The sequence below is a fragment of the Pseudorasbora parva genome, chromosome 5 (genome assembly GCF_024679245.1).
Source record: "Pseudorasbora parva isolate DD20220531a chromosome 5, ASM2467924v1, whole genome shotgun sequence".
In the NCBI taxonomy this organism is placed as follows: domain Eukaryota; kingdom Metazoa; phylum Chordata; class Actinopteri; order Cypriniformes; family Gobionidae; genus Pseudorasbora; species Pseudorasbora parva.
Window position 1 is genome coordinate 34,584,345 of NC_090176.1, and position 18,496 is coordinate 34,602,840.

At 38.5% G+C, this 18,496-nt stretch overlaps 1 protein-coding gene across 3 annotated transcripts in view; it reads left to right on the top strand.

Annotated features, from left to right (window-relative positions):
- The window catches only part of clybl (citrate lyase beta like), a 185,196-nt gene that overhangs the window by 126,298 nt on the left and 40,402 nt on the right, over window positions 1-18,496 (top strand). Inside the window, exon 2 of one of the 3 annotated variants that reach the window (XM_067443979.1) lies at window positions 9,648-9,716. The exons of the other annotated variants lie outside the window; for them this stretch is intronic. Coding sequence (XP_067300080.1) covers window positions 9,648-9,716 — 69 coding nt within the window. The remainder of the gene's footprint in view (window positions 1-9,647; window positions 9,717-18,496) is intronic. 3 annotated transcript variants of the gene reach the window in all.

The following is an 18,496-nucleotide window of genomic DNA, read 5'->3' on the forward strand; positions in this document are numbered from 1 at the left end:
ATCTTGCTTGGTAGAGAGCTCTAGCTAAACGTCAGTCATGCGTGTAGCATTTGAATGGCCGTCCTGTTGATATTAGCTGTTTGGATGCTATTAGTGCAGGTCTGATGGAAACATTCATGCCTGAGAGAGGTTGAATCCTGCTTAAATGTCTAATAATGCTGTAAATGCACACGGTTCATGACAGGTTTCACTGACCCAGGGTCAGTGCAAGTGTCACAGTCTCTTTGTTAAGTAATGGCAGTGCCCGTTTCTGTGTCTTTTCTGGGTTCAGGGTGTTTTAGAGGCGAGGGGGAGACCTATGAAAAAAGCACCTCTCATTTGTTCAGTGTCTAACCATCAACCTAAGCATGCATGAGTTTAGCAGGGCAATTTGTGATTTGTGCAATTTGAACCATAGGAAATGTGATTCAAAACATTTGAACTGTTTCTATCCATAAATGCACATATAATTGTGCGTTTGTTTTTTCATTTGTCAGCCACTCTCGGGAGATCAGCCTTATCAAAATCCGTCAATCGTTTCCAGGTTTTTCAAAAGCACACACAGGTGATGCAACAGAAACATGCAGTACCAGGTCCTAACACTTGAGGGCGAGGTAAACTAATCAGGCTTGTGTTTGGCAGCTTTAGAGGAAGGTTTTGGGACTGGATAGAACTGCAAACAGTCTATCTTCTAGTAAACAGTCCAATGAGTTATGGCTAATACCTTATTTTATATCCAGTACTTTTTTATTTATTTAACAGACACTTTTTCTTTTTTGTAAAATGATTGTATTTCTTTGAATAAAGTAATTATAGCAGTTTACAGGCACTGTTAATATTCATTTTTCTCGCATATATTCAAATTCAAATGCATTGATTAAGAACTTTCCTTGATACACAACGAAATCTTCATATGCCAGACTTCTCTAATCATTTAGTGAGTTAAGAATTCAATAATATCAGCCATTTATTACTTATAAGGTGAATATAGAGCAGGATAAATAACAATATTACAATATAATGTGCAATAAAAATCTATATTTCCAGATCTGCTTTCTAACATTAGCAAGCAGCTGGAGCAGAAATGAACCGTATTCAAAAACTCAGTCCAGGGCCATTTGTTTGGTCTGGTGAGTACAAAAAAAAAAAATGTCCATCATTATAGATCAGCTTCTGGCTGGGTGGTATGGGAAGATCTTACCTGTGTCTGTCTGTGTCTATGCGTTCTCACTATTTGTTCTGTGTTCAGTTGTTCTGTTCAAAGAGCCACATGGGCTGCCTTTATCCACAAAGCTGGAGACCGAGTCTCTCTGACCCGTATCCTCCCTGTGCTGGGCCCCAGCCACCTGTGGTGCAGCTAGGCCATCTTTCCCCTACACACACACACACACACACACACACACACACACACTGTTATGGGCTGTACACCACAGTCCTTGCGTAAGCATCCTCCTGATGTCTTAATGTAACACTTAAAGGAATAGTCGCTCAAAAATAAAAATGATGTCGTCATTTACCCAATTTCATGTTATTCCAAACCTGTATGTCTTTTTGGTTTAGAAAAATATATATAGTAAAATACAGAAAAATCTTCCCACTGCTCTTGTCCTTTCAGTGAACTCACACAATGTCCAGGGGTGGTCAAAAAGGACAAAACCATGAACCATTAAAGTAGCCTATGCAACTTGTGCGCTATTTTCCAAATCTTAATCTATATACAGTAAGTTTGTGTGCCGAATAGACTAAATTTGATGTCACGTTTTGGTAAAAAAATCATGGCTCTCAATCCCTTTTGCGCATTGAAGTTCTAAACTTGTCACATCAAGGTTTAACATCATTGACCAAACAGCATTGATTATCACATGGCTTGCAAAAATTATGGCAAGTTTGTATATGCATACACTCACAGGCCACTTTAGGTACACCTGTTCAACTGCTCATTAATTCAAATATCTAATCAGCCAATCACTGGGCAGCCACTCAATGCATTTAGATATGTAGACATGGTCAAGACGATCTGCTGAAGTTCAAACTGTGCATCAGAATGGGGAAGAAAGGTGATTTAAATCCTTGTTCAGACTGTCAGTACAAATCAGATTCTTGATCTGACTGAAATCTGATCAGATTCAGCAAGTGTGAACGGCAAACAATCACATGAAATGGGATGAAACAAATCTGGAAAAGCCAGCGTGGAAAAGCCTTGATACCAGCCTCCTACGTTTCTGCCGCTGCCTCATAGTCCAGCGCGGCGGCTACACATTGTCAAGTTAAATAAGACAACATCTATATTGCAAACCCCTCCATGTTGCGGTTGTTTCTGGTCTTTATACCTACCAACGCAACATCATTGCCATAAAAACCAATGCAGATATTCCAGAAATGAAAAAGCAGCATGGGACATACAAATCGGATCTGAACAGTTGTGATACTTATGTGCACAGTAATTTTAGATTCTAATCAGATTTAGATGAATAGTGTTCCAGTGAATGTGGAATGGTTGTTTGTGCCAAATGGGCTGGTCTGAGTATTTCAGAACCTGCCGATCTACTGGGCACATGCACAACCATCTCTATGCTTTACAGACAATGGTCTGAAAAAGAAAATATTAAGTGAGTGGCAGTTCTGTGGGCGAAAATGCATTGTTGATGCCAAAGTTCAGAACTGATAGAAAGGCAACTGTCACACTGTAAAAAATGATCGTGATTTTAACGGTCAAAGGTTGTAAAAATGCTACAGTTAAAAACTGTTATTTGGTTAACACAAAGTTTCCTTACTATATACGGTGAATAACTGCAATAGATCTAACCTTATGCCCGTGAAATTTACAGAAAAACAATGTAAAATCCCAAAAGAAAATTATAGAAAACCCAAAAGCATATATATTTTTTCTTTGAATCACAGTGACATTTTGTAAACTATTAAACAGAATATTTTGTTATATTTACAACATGTGATTATAATAACATTTTATTTGATAGAACTACAAATATTGGTATTAAAAACCTGTACGTTTTTTTGAGAAAATACTGTAAAAACTAGTTTGTTAATTTGACATGCAAATATTGTTGACAATTAAAAAAATTTGTTAATCTTAAAAATGTAAGTCACTTTACACGTTTATGCATTTAAAAAATGTCTAAACATGTATTTGTATTGCATATAAATGTTCCATGCATTTGGATTATGTAATTTTAACAAACAAATTAATCAACTTACAAAGAATCACTATCTAAGAATCAGTAATAAAAATCTTATTTGTAAATCATTTATAAATGAAACGTTAAATGAACACTTCCTAGTGTTCATGTGTGTGCTCACTAATGAGTTAAAGTACCATTGAAGCAGTGTTGAAGTTAATGAGATAATTAAGAGATGATTGAGCATTAATGATGAACACCTGATGATAATGAGCAGAATCACTGAAGGAAAGAGAAACAGGAGAACTACGACTGACTTCAGCCACAGCTTTAGATGAAATCAACTGAAGATAAAAGAAGACATTAAATCTCTGAAGATCTCATCAGAGGATTAAACAACTCCACAAACAGCATTACCAGCTTCACACATTACTAACCAGACTGATTTTATTTCTGTGGATGTTGATGTTTTATTGAAAATAATAGTTTTATTTGAAGTCACCATGATGGTGAGCAGTGTTTGCTTTAGTTGGGCTCTTGACCCTTGACTCTCCAACATTAGTTTTCTGGCTGCTTTTACTGTGTTTATAAAGCACTTTAGTTACAGTATGGAAAGCCAAGAAAACACATGGTCAGATGATTTGTCTCTTTGTTCATGATTATATAATCATCATCTAGTGATCACTGGTCTTGTTCAGAGTCTAAGACTCTGTTTATGTGTTATTAATTTTGTTTAATCATAATAGTAGAGGCCAGTTGATTCTATAGCATGAGCGCTGTTGTGGCAATCTAATATGCAGAATTAAAAAATAAATAGTGCACAAAAGGTTTTAATCTATAGCAAACATTAGACACAAACAGATATCAAGAATCAGTGTATGAATCTCAACAATGGTGACAATCAATGAAAAGCTGAATGCTGCAGTGCATGCTGGGTACCACCAATCAATACTCTCCAATGAGTCCCAGCATGCATTGCGGCATGAATAAATTATGCATCTGAATTTTTTTTTTTTTTTTGTCACCATTGTAGAGATGCAAACACTGATTCTTGATGTCTGTGTTTGTCTAAGTAATGCCATAGATTAAACCTTTTTTTTGGTCCTGCAAGTTGTTTGATTGCCACAACAATGCATGAGTTTATAATGTAAACCACATGGCTTTTATTACGCATACTACACAATTAACACATTACCTCCATAACCAGAGCATTAGAATCTGAATGAGTTTAGTGATTCAGCCACTACATGATGATTAATATAATCATCATTAAAGAGCCAAATCACCTGGCCATGGTTTTTTGACATTCCATGCCATAACAAAAGTGCTTTACAAACACAGTTAAAGCAGCCAGAAAACTAATGTTAGAGAGTCAAGGGTCAAGAGCCCAACTAAAGCAAACACTGCTCACCATCATGGTGATTTCATATAAAACTATTATTTTAATTAAAACAGAAATTACAACAATAAAGTCAGTCTGGTTAGTAATGTGTGAAGCTGGTAATGCTGTTTGTGGAGTTGTTTAATCCTCTGATGAGATCTTCAGAGATTTAATGTCTTCTTTTATCTTCAGTTGATTTCATCTAAAGCTGTGGCTGAAGTCAGTCGTAGTTCTCGTGTTTCTCTTTCCTTCAGTGATTGTGCTCATTATCATCAGGTGTTCATCATTAATGTTCAATCATCAATTAATTATCTCATTAACTTCAACACTGCTTCAATGGTACTTTAACTCAGTAGTGAGCATACACATAAACACTAGGAAGTGTTAATTTAACATGGGTGTTTTTCTGTGTACTTTTACATAATTCCTAACTGTTTCATTTACGTATAACTGGCATATATTAATCATATTTAGTTTATTAATTTGTCTATGTAAAAATAATCCAAATGCATTGAAAATGTATATGCAGTTTACATACATAAATCTTATGCTTTACATTTTAATGTAACACTTACTGGTTTTCTATTTATTTTTAATAAAAATGAAAAAAAAAACGTGCCTCCTCTAACCACAGACTTAATTTTGAATTTCATAGTGCGCATAGATTCATAATTCTCTGGTAACCACAGCTGCCAGCATTTTCCTGTAAAAATAACAGTTTTTTGTAGTTTTTTTTACAGTGTACACTGTAAAAAAGATCCCCATAAAATTTACGGTAAAAAACCGGCAGCTGTGGTTGCCAGAACTTTACCGTAAAAAATACGGCAGTAACGTTTAAGGTTTTACGGGACAGCAGCATATAATTTAAAGGTTTATAATGTAATAATTACGGTTAAAAAACATTTATTTTACAGTTCAAAACAGTATAATTTAAAGGTTTATACATTTTATTTTATTTTACAGTAAAATACCGTTAAATTTACAATTTTTTGAAGTGAAAAAGAACAGGGCATTGTGTAATTAACAGTGAAAAAACGTAAATTGACATTCCCAGAATTCCCCACGTGACACTTCGTATTTGATGCATTTTCATTGAATTAACTATGTTTCTTCTTAGTTTTTTCTAATCACTTATGTACATTAAGGTTTTATGTTACATCTAATGTTGTTAAATTAATGTTTATTGCATTTTTAAAACATCATGTGTGCTACCATGATGGTGTTTGGTGTTTAGTGTTTGTGTGTGCACCTTCTATATGTTAATATTGTCCCTCCAAAAGCTGCGTGTGATGAGCTTTGATTCATCATGTGATTCTCATCACCACTGTCATTGGTGATTGTCAAATTATATAAAAGGAAAATAACAGATATTAGCATTTCAATTGTTTCAATTGAAAGTTGGTCATTTAATATTTCGGTTCAATATTTTTTTTTTTTACCATTATTGTTTTATAGTGTACTGTGTACACATAATTATTTCTATATAAACTTTCAAATTATAGGGTTTTTAACTGTAAAATAAACCAGTTTTAACCGTAATTACCGCATTACAAACCTTTAAATTATATGCTGTTGTCCCGTAAAACCTAAAACGTTCCTGCCGTATTTTTTACGGAAAAGTTCTGGCAACCAGAGCTGCCGGTTTTTTACCGTAAATTTGATGGGTATTTTTTTACAGTGCAGATAATCAGTTTTTACAACCAAAGTATGCAGAAGAACATCTCTGAAGCAGATGGGCTACAGCTGCAGAAGGACGCACCTGGTGCCTTTCCTGTCTGCTAAGAACAGGAAACTGAGGCTACAGTTCTCCAAAATATGTTCACCAAAATTGGACGGTAGATGATTGGAAAAACCTTGCTTGGTCTGGGTCTTCATTTCTGCTGCAACATTCAGATGGTAGGGTCAGAATTTAGTGTAAACAATATGAAAGCATGGATCCATCTTGCCTTGTATCAACGGTTCAGGCTGGTACTTTGTAATATTGTGTGGGATGTTTTCTTGGCACTCTTTGAGCCCCTTAGTACCAACCGAGCATCATTTAAATACCACATCCTTTTGTTTTGTTGCGGACCATGTCTATTCATTTTATAACCAGTGTACCCATCTTCTGATAGCTGCTTCCAGCAAGATAACGTGGCATGTGAAGGTTCATTATCTCAAACTGGTTTCTTGAACATTACTGAAGGCAAAAAACTAAAAAAAGCACATACTAGTAAGTCGGGGAGTAAATATGTTTATAGCTTAATAACAAAACATGTGAATGTCATTTGCACTGCTTAACAGAATGGGGTCTTTATATGATTTCATTCTATAAAGTAAACAGCTTGAGCGTTCTTCCGAATATATTCACTGCTTTTTTTTAGTTTTGTTTTTTGTCACCAGTCAGGGTTTTCATGTTTTCATGGCGCCTTTGTTTAAAACACACACACACACACACACACACACACACACACACACACACACACACACACACACACACACACACACACACACACACACACACACACACACACACACACACACACACACACACACACACACACACACACATATATATATAAACAGAAGAAACAAGAAGATGAAAGAAACCGATAAATTATTCTGCAGAAGTCATAAGTCTAGTGTGTTTGTTTGTGTGAAGAGTGCAGATTGATAAGGCAGTCAGATGGCAAGTGTTATGCCGTGTTGAAGAGCCAATCTCTTGGCGCCGGCATGCTCATCCCTGCAGGTCGCAGTCCGCTGGGCTTTAGTCAGGTAGGCCCTCCATAGAGAGATGACTACAAAGGGCTCAGATCTGTCCATATGGCGGAGGGACAGAGCGAGGCGTGTGTTTGAGGTGCTTTGGAGTGTAGCCAGAAGAGTTGAGCATGGCATGGAGACGGCAGGGCCTGTCGAGAGTAGAGGTATGACAAAGCAACGCCTCTCTGGGGCTGAGTTTGTGTGTGTGTGGTTGTGTGTGTGTGTGTGTGTGTGTGTGTGTGTGTGTGTGTGTGTCTGCTTCCTTTGGCATATAGGTTAGTTTTGTTGTGGGTGTATGCAAGAGTGTGTGGGTGCATGGTTGCGTACTTGAATGAACACACCTGCATATTCGCAATTAATTATGTAGCGTTGGAATGTAACTCTTCTTGCAACTTTTTGTGCTACAAACATGAATGATACTTCAAACAATGTTGCTTACTAAGATGAGGTGAGCTATTACTTCTTTAAGCTGTTGCGCTCAATTTTTGCCTTGCAAACATTAAAATGGACTAAAATTAGTGATGCACCAAAGTTACTTATTTATTTTTTACAAAAAGAATGAAATTGAAGTTGATTTGAGCTGAAAAACGAAACCTTTGTAATTAAATGTGGGTAGTTGAACACTTTATGATGTTCAGAGTGTCTGGTTCTCGGGTGATAAATTAAACCAGTCATAATGAAGTTCTTTAGCAATGAGCCACCTCTCAATATTTCAGCTGGACAAATTTTGACATTTCTACTCTAGCATCATTTTTAGTCATGGTGAAGGGTCTTATATGTTTATCTGATGTTGCTTATCCACATCGTGTCCACGAAATAGACTGACACAGTCAAAACGTGCCATCTGTGAAACGCTTAATGAACGTTTTGGTCAATGGTTTTGGCCCTATTTTTGTATTTTGGATGAATATTTTTGGTTGCCAAAACTTTTGCATTGAATGAGGGGTCTGAGTTATATCTAGAGCCTGGAATATCATTGAGACTGACCAGCTGGGATCATTTTTTTGATCCAGGAAATAATTATCTAGCAACCTTAACACTCAATAACCCACTCAAGCAACCACTCACTGGCAACCATCGATGATGCCCTTGCTAGCGGTTAGCCCGACACTCACATTTTCTGAAGAAAGTATAAAAATGTCCCTTTTCGTAGTAATTTGTCATCCAAGTCATTTATGACATCTAATGTCTTTTGTAGTTCATTTGAGTGTGTGGGTGTGAGAGAATGTCAGGGACACAGAGCTTCTGGCGGCAACTCGTCAATCTTAGCACTTCTGTTTAAAACGAGCGCTAATCAGTCAGCCCTCTCAACCTGTGACACTCTCTGTCCCTCCCTGTGCTTAAAGAGACAGTCAAACTGATCTCTTGTTCTTCCTCTCTCTTTCTCTGTCCTCCACTCGCTGCTGCATTTTATTTACTGTTTGCCAAACAATTACCACATTTGCTTGTCTAAGGCAAAGGCAGACTGTCAGTAAAACGTAGAAATACTTGCATTCGGCTCACCTCCTTCATTTATTTTCTCATTTTATTCGTGTTCAATCATGATTTATGTATACATGTTCTTTATTAGGGTTGAAATAATTAATTAATCAAAAAAGGGAATGATTCAATCAATTAATGAATTAATCAAAGCTGTACTACTAAAAAAAAAATGCTAAACACCAGACCCATATGTTTATAAAAATATATATATTTAATGCCACTCTAAATTAGTTTATGCTGGCTAAATTTCACATGAGATTTTCAGGAACCTCCGGCTGAGAAACGCTCTGAACAGAAGTGTTAAAATATTGTGTGATATGCGTTTACACGTTTTATCTGTCTCAGTATACTAACCGTGTGTAATGTTGATATCATGTTAATACCACACACACAATAATATGGTAAATTGTTCAGTGCCAGTAACTCATTGTCAATCCAACATACAGTAGTAGATGTTGGTATTTCATTTTACCCCGGTTACCACCAGTCATTAGATGGAAAAAAGAAGATGCACTGTGCAAATACTAAATCATTGCGGAGCAGATGACATTTGAATGTGCAAAACTGTACAACAAAACATGTTATCTCACCAATGTGTGAATTTTTGGGGGATTCTGTAAAAAAACAAAGAAACAAAAGAAACATGGGGTGTTAGACACCTTAGTCTACTTGAAGTGCTGATCAACAGTGTTATTTATTACATTTTTGTGCCGTTATTTTGCTACAGTTTCTCACTCTGCCTCCATGCGTTCCTATATTAAGTGTGATTCATTGACCAAAAAAAGAAGAGAGAGAAAACAAATTATTTTAAAAAATATATATATATTCTATAGATATCACGATAATACCATTAATCAAATAATCATGTAGTAAACATTTGAGATTGCAACAGCCCTGTCTCCATCAATCGTAACAATCTTTCCCCGCAGCACCTCAGTGAGCAGTCAGAAGCGCTCTGTGCCTCAAACTGGCCGACACCTCACAGCCCCCGCTGTCAGGTTAGTGAAAGGCCCGGATCTATTTGCATGAAATAAATAAAACCAATTGCTCGTCAAGCATGTTGCAGTGGCAAAAGGTTTCTATTCCCAGATGCAGTCTCCATCTGTGCCTCGACCACCCCGTTCTGTCGCATTACCTCTTAAATAATTTCACTGGAGCAGTACTTTTAATAACAATGTTTCTCTCTCTCTCTCTCTCTCTCTCTCTCTCTCTCTCTCTCTCTCTCTCTCTCTCTCTCTCTCTCTCTCTCTCTCTCTCTCTCTCTCTCTCTCTCTCTCTCTCTCTCTCTCTCTCTCTCTCTCTCTCTCTCTCTCTCTCTCTCTCTCTCTCTGTCTCTCTTTGTCCCTCGACCTCGTTCTTTTCCTTTCCACTTCAGTCGCGTCCCACTGTGAGGGCATTTTATCTTAACATTGGGTGCCCCTGATCACATCGGTTTGGAACTATAGGAGAGTGGATGTGGTCTAATTAATAACGTGTTGGATAATGATCTGCGAACATGCTGAGGGGCTTCTCTTGCTGTTGTGGCTGATGAAAAGGTTGAGGTTTATTAACGCTTAGAGAAGAGACTGGCCCACTCAACTTCTCTCTCGCCCTCTTTTTACTCTCTGAAAACGCCCTGTCTGCCCTCTCAGATGAGGGTTGAACTGAGGGGATGGTACACGCACCCACACACACGAGAACCCAGCGCCTCCACTGTGATTTAGAGTGCCTCAGATAATGAAGCCATATAAGCCTGTTATTTGCTGTTTTACAGCTTGTTTTATGAAGGTGAGCTGACAAGCACCGTCCATAATGGTTCCTGTCAGTTAAACTGACAGCATTACCAAGAGAAAAGAACCCAAAGAAATTCAGCGCTCCAGAGAATAGCCGGCCTCTTTATGTGGGCTGCTCTCCTTTGATGGCCATCAGGCTGCAGGCTATCATTTTACATTTTACGTCGGCTGCTATTGTCGGGAGACCATTATTGCTGCTGAACTCTGGTTAAATTCACACCTTGCCACTAATCAATTACAGCGTTGATCCATTAATCAGCTAAAGTGAAAGGGAAAGACAGAGTCGTGGGTTAAAAGTGGACTCCTCTTGATTGCACGGGGCAGCTCTCGCCTTAATCGGCAGGACCTTTTGCCTGGGAATGTGCAAGCTGGGATGCTGTCTGTCAGCATCAACAGGAGGAAATGGTAGATCTTATTTAGAATTTTTTCCACTCCGTGATTTTAGCTGTAAGCGGAAATGACAGTACAATTGCTACAGCAAGGTTTACTGATGGTATAGTTATGGCTATGAATTTAAACAAACCTCTAATCAGGTTTTAAATGTTTGCATGTATCTTGTTCCTCAAATCATCTAGCTTAAGTGTATTTAACTTTTCTAGGTGACTGGATAAATATATAGTCAGCTAAATATCACATGCACTTATTTCCTCAGATTAACAGTTAAACTTAGTTTGAAAGCATTGTCTATCTTAAAGGGGTAGTTCACCCAAAAATGTCATTACAAACTTTTATGACTGTTTTTGTCCATGTAATGAAAGTCAGTGGGGTCCACAACCTATACAATTTCAACAGAAGGAAGTCATACAGGTTTAGAATGACATAAGGGTGAATAAACCATGCCACAATTTAAAAAAATTAGGGGAACTATCCCTTTAAAATGGAAGTTCTTTTATAATAAGTTTTACATAGTGTGGTTTTATTTGCATATAATAAGTTCTAAGGACAGGCACGCGCAGAACAGTTCAAACCACGTTATGCATATCTCAAATTTTGTTCTTTCTGTATGCATATCAGCATTAATCTTTCAGACTGGGGCTGTGCTTTGGAGCATGCAAATGACCCAGTGCGAAGGGGAGGCGGCCATCGTTTGGAGAGGTTTTATAAAAACATGTCAAACAAATCACTCCCCCCTCTCCTCCTTGCCGGCTTGCGTTCAGATGCTCTCAGTCTTGGAGGTGACACGATTTAACTGTAAATGAAGCCCTGCCACCCATTAAAATGGACAACGCATGCTGGTTCTGGTAAAAGAATCTTTTCTGTTCCAACAAAGTGTCGGGAATAAACTGGGGAAATGTTAGTGGAGGGCATAATAATTATAGATGTGACTTATTTATTTATGTCTGTAGTCACAAGGGCCTTTATATAAGGAAGAGATGAAGGCGATCACCTCTTTAGGTGTCGTCCACATGTTGAATGGGCGAGTGTTTGGGGATGAATGTTTCTCCGGGGTTAAAAGCTAATTGTGTTGATGCACAAAGAGGCACTTCAAAAGTCCTGGAAAAGAACAGAGCGGAGCATCAGGAATAGTGGTGCTGTGGCTGAGCTCTTACTGTGGGAATGCATCAGAGATTCAGCTTCACCTTTTAAAGTGCCTAAAGAGACTGGGGCGACTTCCTCCCTCTGTCTCTTTTTTCCTAGATATTCCTGTCTTTTCCTAAACAAAACAAGCTCCCATTCTTTTTTCCCCCCATCGTCTTTTGTTAGACTCTCCAAATTCACTTCTCTGACTATATTTTGCTGTCAGTCTGCCGTTGATTCTCTCACTTGTCCTCTTCCCCCCTTGGCCATCCAGCAGTTCCTTGTGTTTTTTTTTTTTTTTTTTTGTGAAGTGGGGAGAGAAGCACTTCTTGTGTAGATTTTTCGGTTCTTCAGTGTGTCACTTGGCCGTGAGTGCCATTGTCCAAGGTTCCTTTTCTCCATGCCCCTCTGCCGCAACGAGTTGTGTCTTTCCCTCATGATCAGCACTTTTGTTGCCTTTGTTTCTGGCTGTACCTCAGAAGTCCATCTCCCCTTTTATGTCCCTCCCATTCAAGCCGAAGGGAACAGTTGTGCTCTGTTGTGGAGATGTTCCACTGGATTTTCACCAGTGGGGTTTCCTTTCAAACCCTTCAAAGTGCTACAATGGAGCTCCAAAGGCCTGAATGGCTATTGCCGAGTGCACACTCTTAGTAGGATCCCTTATTTTGTTTTCCCGGAGTCAATAAAAATGCTAAGTTAAAAGCTAACCCCATTGCCCTCCCCACACCCATCGCTTGCTCCCTCCTTTTGATGGACCCTTCTCAATTATTTCTAAAGAAAAATTAATGGGAACATTTTCAGTGTCGATCCTGCTGCGGAAGAGAATCGAACGGAGCAGTCGGTTTCTCACATTGGTGTGGGTTAAAACATTAGGTTTTATGCCGATTATTATCGCACACGCCTGTAGAAGTTCTTTCAGGACTGGATACCTTCCGACAACAGGTTGCCGTTATTTTTTTCCTTTGATGTGATGAATTGGATATAGATGTTCCTCGTGCTGCAGGCAGTCATGAGTCTTTGGTCCAGGAAACAAAACAAAAAAAAACTCTGATGCTTGACAGCTGAGCCGTCTGTAGTCTGAGCCTTTGTGTGGAGAAGAATTAGAGCTTAGAGTTTGCGGTTTGTCAGCCATTGTGTGTGTGCAGCTCTGCGAAAGAGAGAGAGCAAGCAACCTTTTTCCACATGGATTACAGGTAGAAGCGTAGGCCAGTGCACGTAACTGCTATGACTTCACTCTCATTGTGCAGATTAGGGCGTAAAATCCACTCTAATGAGGCAGCGGCAAGGGGAACGATGGAGGAGCGGAGAACTTGCAACTTCTGGGATACTGTTGCCAGGGTCACCAGCCACCAGCTGATCCTGTTACGAGAGGATCAGATGTGTCTGTCAGCCCAGAGAGGAATGGGAAGGAGGGAGGGAGGGAAGGGGAAGAGAAGTTACACTTTTCCTCCCTGACTATCATCAGTGCCCCACAGTTAATTTGGCCACGTATTTTAACACTGGCACCTTGTGTCTTCCAACTGGAAAACAAGGCCGATCCCATGCTGAGAAGCAGCTTTTATTGGGATTGTTTTAGCCTGGTGCCAGGAGGAGGTGGGAGGGCAAGACAAGGCCTGGAAATGGGATAAATATTGATGACTCCTTGACCGTTTATTTCTCCACCGTCTTCTGAACTTATTTCATGTTTATGCATCACGGCATTGATTTGTTTTTGTTATTTTTTTTAACCTTCTGTTTCATCCGTTCCCTCCCACCCATTCTTAAATTAAATTTAAAAGCCCAAACACGACAGATCCTGGAAATAGTTTGCATATTAAAAAGATGCTGATTATCGCAGAGTAGAAACACAAATCTTTAATTTTGTGCATTTTAGACACAGCTACTGCTGTTGCTGCCAGACGCTGGAAATAATTGTGAAATCTGCATATTGAAAGAGCTGCTGTTTACAGTTCTTATATGAGATGGGGATATGGGGGGGGGGGTGTTAAAATGGACAACATATTTATTCATGGTGCCGTGTCCAGGGCTGTTTATGAATACATTAAAAGCAGGAGTTCAAAGGCTGAAATTCGTTGCTATAGTATACAGACAAAACTGATGAGAAAATCTTTGTTTATTTTGTCTGGAAATGACTATTATGTTTTTTACACTGTTGTCTAAAAGGTTATTTTATTTTTGTTGCCACCATTTGATTTCACAGCCGCTTTAAAGTAGGGTTTCGGAGATGAATTGGCCTATGGTTGTTTTGTCAGTGCAAGTTCAGATGAAATGCTGGTCTTTTTGTTTTATCATGAAATGCAGATGCAAGTTGCATCATAGGACTGGTGTACTTATTATTTAAAATGTCACCAACATGTTTTAGCCAGAGCCAACGCAGTGGGCGGTTAAACGAGTGCATTCTTAGTTTGTCTGGCTAACTTACAGTATCATTAGGAGAAATATAATAGCTACTTATGTCGACATTAAAGTTGTGCAGAAAATCTTCACATCATGTCTCCTGGTAAGTTGGCATTTTGAAAGTGATTGTATACGACCCCATACATTCTCAGACCTCCTACTTAGGGTCTAATCTCAAGGTTAGAGGAGGAAAAAGAACATCTGAGATTAAATAAGAACATCTGAGAAATGTTAATATTCAGACATTGCTTTCTCTGACACAACAGTGTGGTTTGGTCGGACAGTAATAGAGCTACAGCTGAGCGGAATCAATGTCCAACGAAACCACCAGAGGTTTCTGTATTTTCTCTTGGTCCTCTTATATAGGGAAGCCAGGCTTACATTTAATGAGGACCAGGCCTGTCTAGAAGCATATAAAAGCAGCAAAGAGCAGAAAACCTCAGAACTCTCACCAGTAAATCCACTAACTGCTAAGCTAACCACCCTGTTATCATAGCCTTTCATGTCCAGAAAAGTGAGGACTGCAGAAATGTTGTCTACACCAGGGATTGCTGAACTTATAAAGCATATATCATAGTTTAATGACAGGGAAAAATGCTGGACAGATGTAACAATAAAATGGTCCAGATTGCATATCTCGGAAGCACTGTATGGATCTTGTCGGGAAAGCCAGCTCTCTCCAAATGGTTCCAGAGCTGCCGTAGTACCGTAATAACATTTATTGCTTCTTGTTTTTATTGCCCGTGGTCTGTGTTGCTTTTTATGTGAATTATTGTACACTTAATATTGGCCACTTGAGTTACTATAACGTATATTAATTTCAGGGTTTTCTTAGCTAAGCGCAGATCTAAATGAGAATTGGGCAAATCATGTAATCAAATAAATCACTGGAAGATAAGCTCATTTTCCTGAAGTGACTTTTGTGAATGAATTACTATGTTGAAAGTTGGTATAAAAATCTCATTAGCCATTGTTAAAACAGGATTCCGGTTGGTTTATAATGTGAGAGTGGTATGCCACAAAGTTTTATGACTTTCATGGCTAAGTAAGCCAGCATTGCAAGCTACTGCATAAGCTAATACTAATTACCTTTGCAGTGTTTTAACATTGCTATTGTATGGCATCAATACTGCATATTATAAACCGTGAAAAACATTTGCTACAGACATTTCATTAAAAAACATCAAAAAGGACAAGATGAAATTTCTTTGTGCGACATTATTCCGAGTGTCTGTGAATAAAAACCACATTCAGTAAATGCAGGCCTTTTTTTCGTTCGGTTGGTCTGTGTCAATCAGTTCCTCCATCTGAGAATTAAATTCCCATGTCAGAATGAATTTTAATAAGTTCTGCATAAAGATCCCTTAAAATGAAATGGATTTGAAATGTGCTAAGTGGACTTTGAACCACTGATCTAACTCATTTAAATAGGGGTTTCTATTTCAACTGTCCAATTTGTATTAAACCCATTACAGTCCATTTTTATCATAGTCATGTATTTGAAGAAATTATGATGGAAATTGTCTCCAACACCAAAAACATTTGATTTTTATTTTGATCTTTATTTTCGCCACCATAAATTAAATCTAATTTATAAATCTAACGGATTACAAAATGCTTATATAGAAATTTATTCTGTTTATTTATTCAAAACAAAAATCTTTACCCAATTTTTTCCAAATCTTTTCTGAAACAGAAAGTTAGGGCCCTAACAATATTGGATGGCATTTAATTTCATTTTATGGCTAAAAACATTCCTTGCAAGCATAACGCATACCACATTTCTTCCATTGTGTTTCACGGGATAAAGTGAGTCATATATTTTTTGGGTTTACTATCCCTTTAACGTAGATTTAGAAGAGGAATTTGAAATGGGCAATACTTTCTTATTCTGTCATGATCATCTGTATGTGTATTGTCATACAACTCGTATGAAATGCTGATGATTATGATTGTATTAATATGTTAGACGCGGACGTGTGCGTGTGTACAGCACACAACCAAAGCCAGCATCCTCCCTGCAGCACACCCATCATCATGCTCTATCGCGTGAGAGGCCAACCGTTTGGTTTTCAAAACGCCACCCTCGGAGAACACCAAAAAACCTTTCCTGAATTTACCGACTTGTCTTTCCCTCCTCTATCTCTTTCAAACATAAAAGAGAGAGTAACAACTAAACAAAGCAAACTCCTCTCTTTCCCCCGTGGCAGCTAGGTTGCAGCAAAGTGAAACCCCTACTGTGTTTAAAAAGGCATAGAGGGAGAGTAGCGTTGAATGGCGTTTCTCTATTAGACCCCTTGTACCTCCGTCAAGCGATCTGCTCTCGCTCTCTTTCTCTCTCTGATAAAGATCCATCAAGGAAACCCCTCTCTTCCCCCATGGAGCTTTTTTAATGTTTTTTTCTCGGCACCTTTATGAAATCTATTCTTTAATTACGAGTGCCATCATTTTGTAAGCCTCCTACTTACAAGATAATTTATTTCTTTTTCAAGTGCCCACTTAAAATGGCTTTTTAACATTTTCACCCTGCAGCAGTATGCATTGAATGTAGAAGATTTAATTTGGATCCTCCCTCCCCCTTTTGCTCTACCCATTTCTTCACCAACCCCCTACATGCGTACATGCATAATGCCCTCTACCACCTCAGCGACTGTTTCATCCAATTTCTCTGTTTGTATTCTTTATTGCCAATCCTGGCACTGTAAGGTTTGGGGGTCTTGAGTAATAGTAAGTTCCTCCCCTCTCTCTCTGTCTGCATTGAGAGTGGTTTTGCATATCTCCTCCTCCTCCGTCCTCTTGTTGAGATACTGCCACTGACCAAATCCGAACACTATAGAGTTGAGAATCCCTACCGAGACTCTGTGTACTAAGGCCTGCAAAGTGCTTGCAGCCATAACTACCTGAATTGCTTTTAATTGCCTGGCATAGCTGCATCATCTCAGTCGAGAATATGATCGCTTGGTTCTTGAGGGCAATTGTAAGCGTGAAGGATTGGATTAAGTGGCTATTGAAGTGACTTTAGCTTCTTTTGACAACAAAGACCCAAAAAGAATACTTCACCCCTTAGCTCCCCCCTTAAAGCACTTTGCTACCCCCTTCTTTTTGTCAAGTCGGAAAGTAATACAGTCAACTAATACGGTCCCTTCATGTGCAATCGCAAGGAACCGCCAGGCGAAGACTGTTCCCGGCTGTAATTAGTTGTATGTGATACCAATTATTTGGCGCATTTATTAACGCTAATTGTTTGAACACCCTGACATACCGAAAAAACAATTAAAACGTGTCTGAGGCATAACAGTGGTTATTAGTATGTGATAAAATGTGATAGGAGGAAATTAAGCCATAAACGCACCCTTCTATTAGGGAAATCAGCATCTGACAGCTTCAAGAAGTCATTTACCAGACAGATTTTTGGTCTTGTCTTAACTTTCTTGTGTTGGGGTGTGTAATCTCACCCAAGTCTCTTTCACATCATACTGGCTTGGCTCTAAATAGATTTATTCAGCTGTGCTTGCTAAGCCATTGTGAATTAGCATTAGAGTAGGAGCGTTTGCTCTGATGTTGTCGGAGATAACAGCCTCAGGTCAGCAGTACTTATCCATTAGAGGACTAAAAGGAAAACAAGCCTTGTTTCTTCAGTTTGTAAAGATTTGGGAGAGAAATTGAAGTTCAGGCTAAGTACTTGAGATTAGCCAGAGGTTTGTTACATGTGTGCAGGCCTAAAGAGAGCTCAGCAAACAAATGGAAGGCTACAACTGATCTCTAAAATGGAACACTTTACTCGAGTCATAGTATTTTAATCTGGTTTAAAAACACATGCCCTTAGAAATGTTATTCTTAGTTTTCATGTTGGTTTGAAATATTGTTTTAAGGAAGGGTTAAATAATGACTCTAAAAATGTCATAAAACCAATCAAGTGAAAAGTAATAACCCATTTCTCTTTCAACTTGGAATACATGGAACTCTACTAGTAATTAGAAATTACTGCATGTATATATATGCATGTATACATACTGTGTGTGTGTGTGTGTGTGTGTGTGTGTGTGTGTGTGTGTGTGTGTGTGTGTGTGTGTGTGTGTATATATATATAT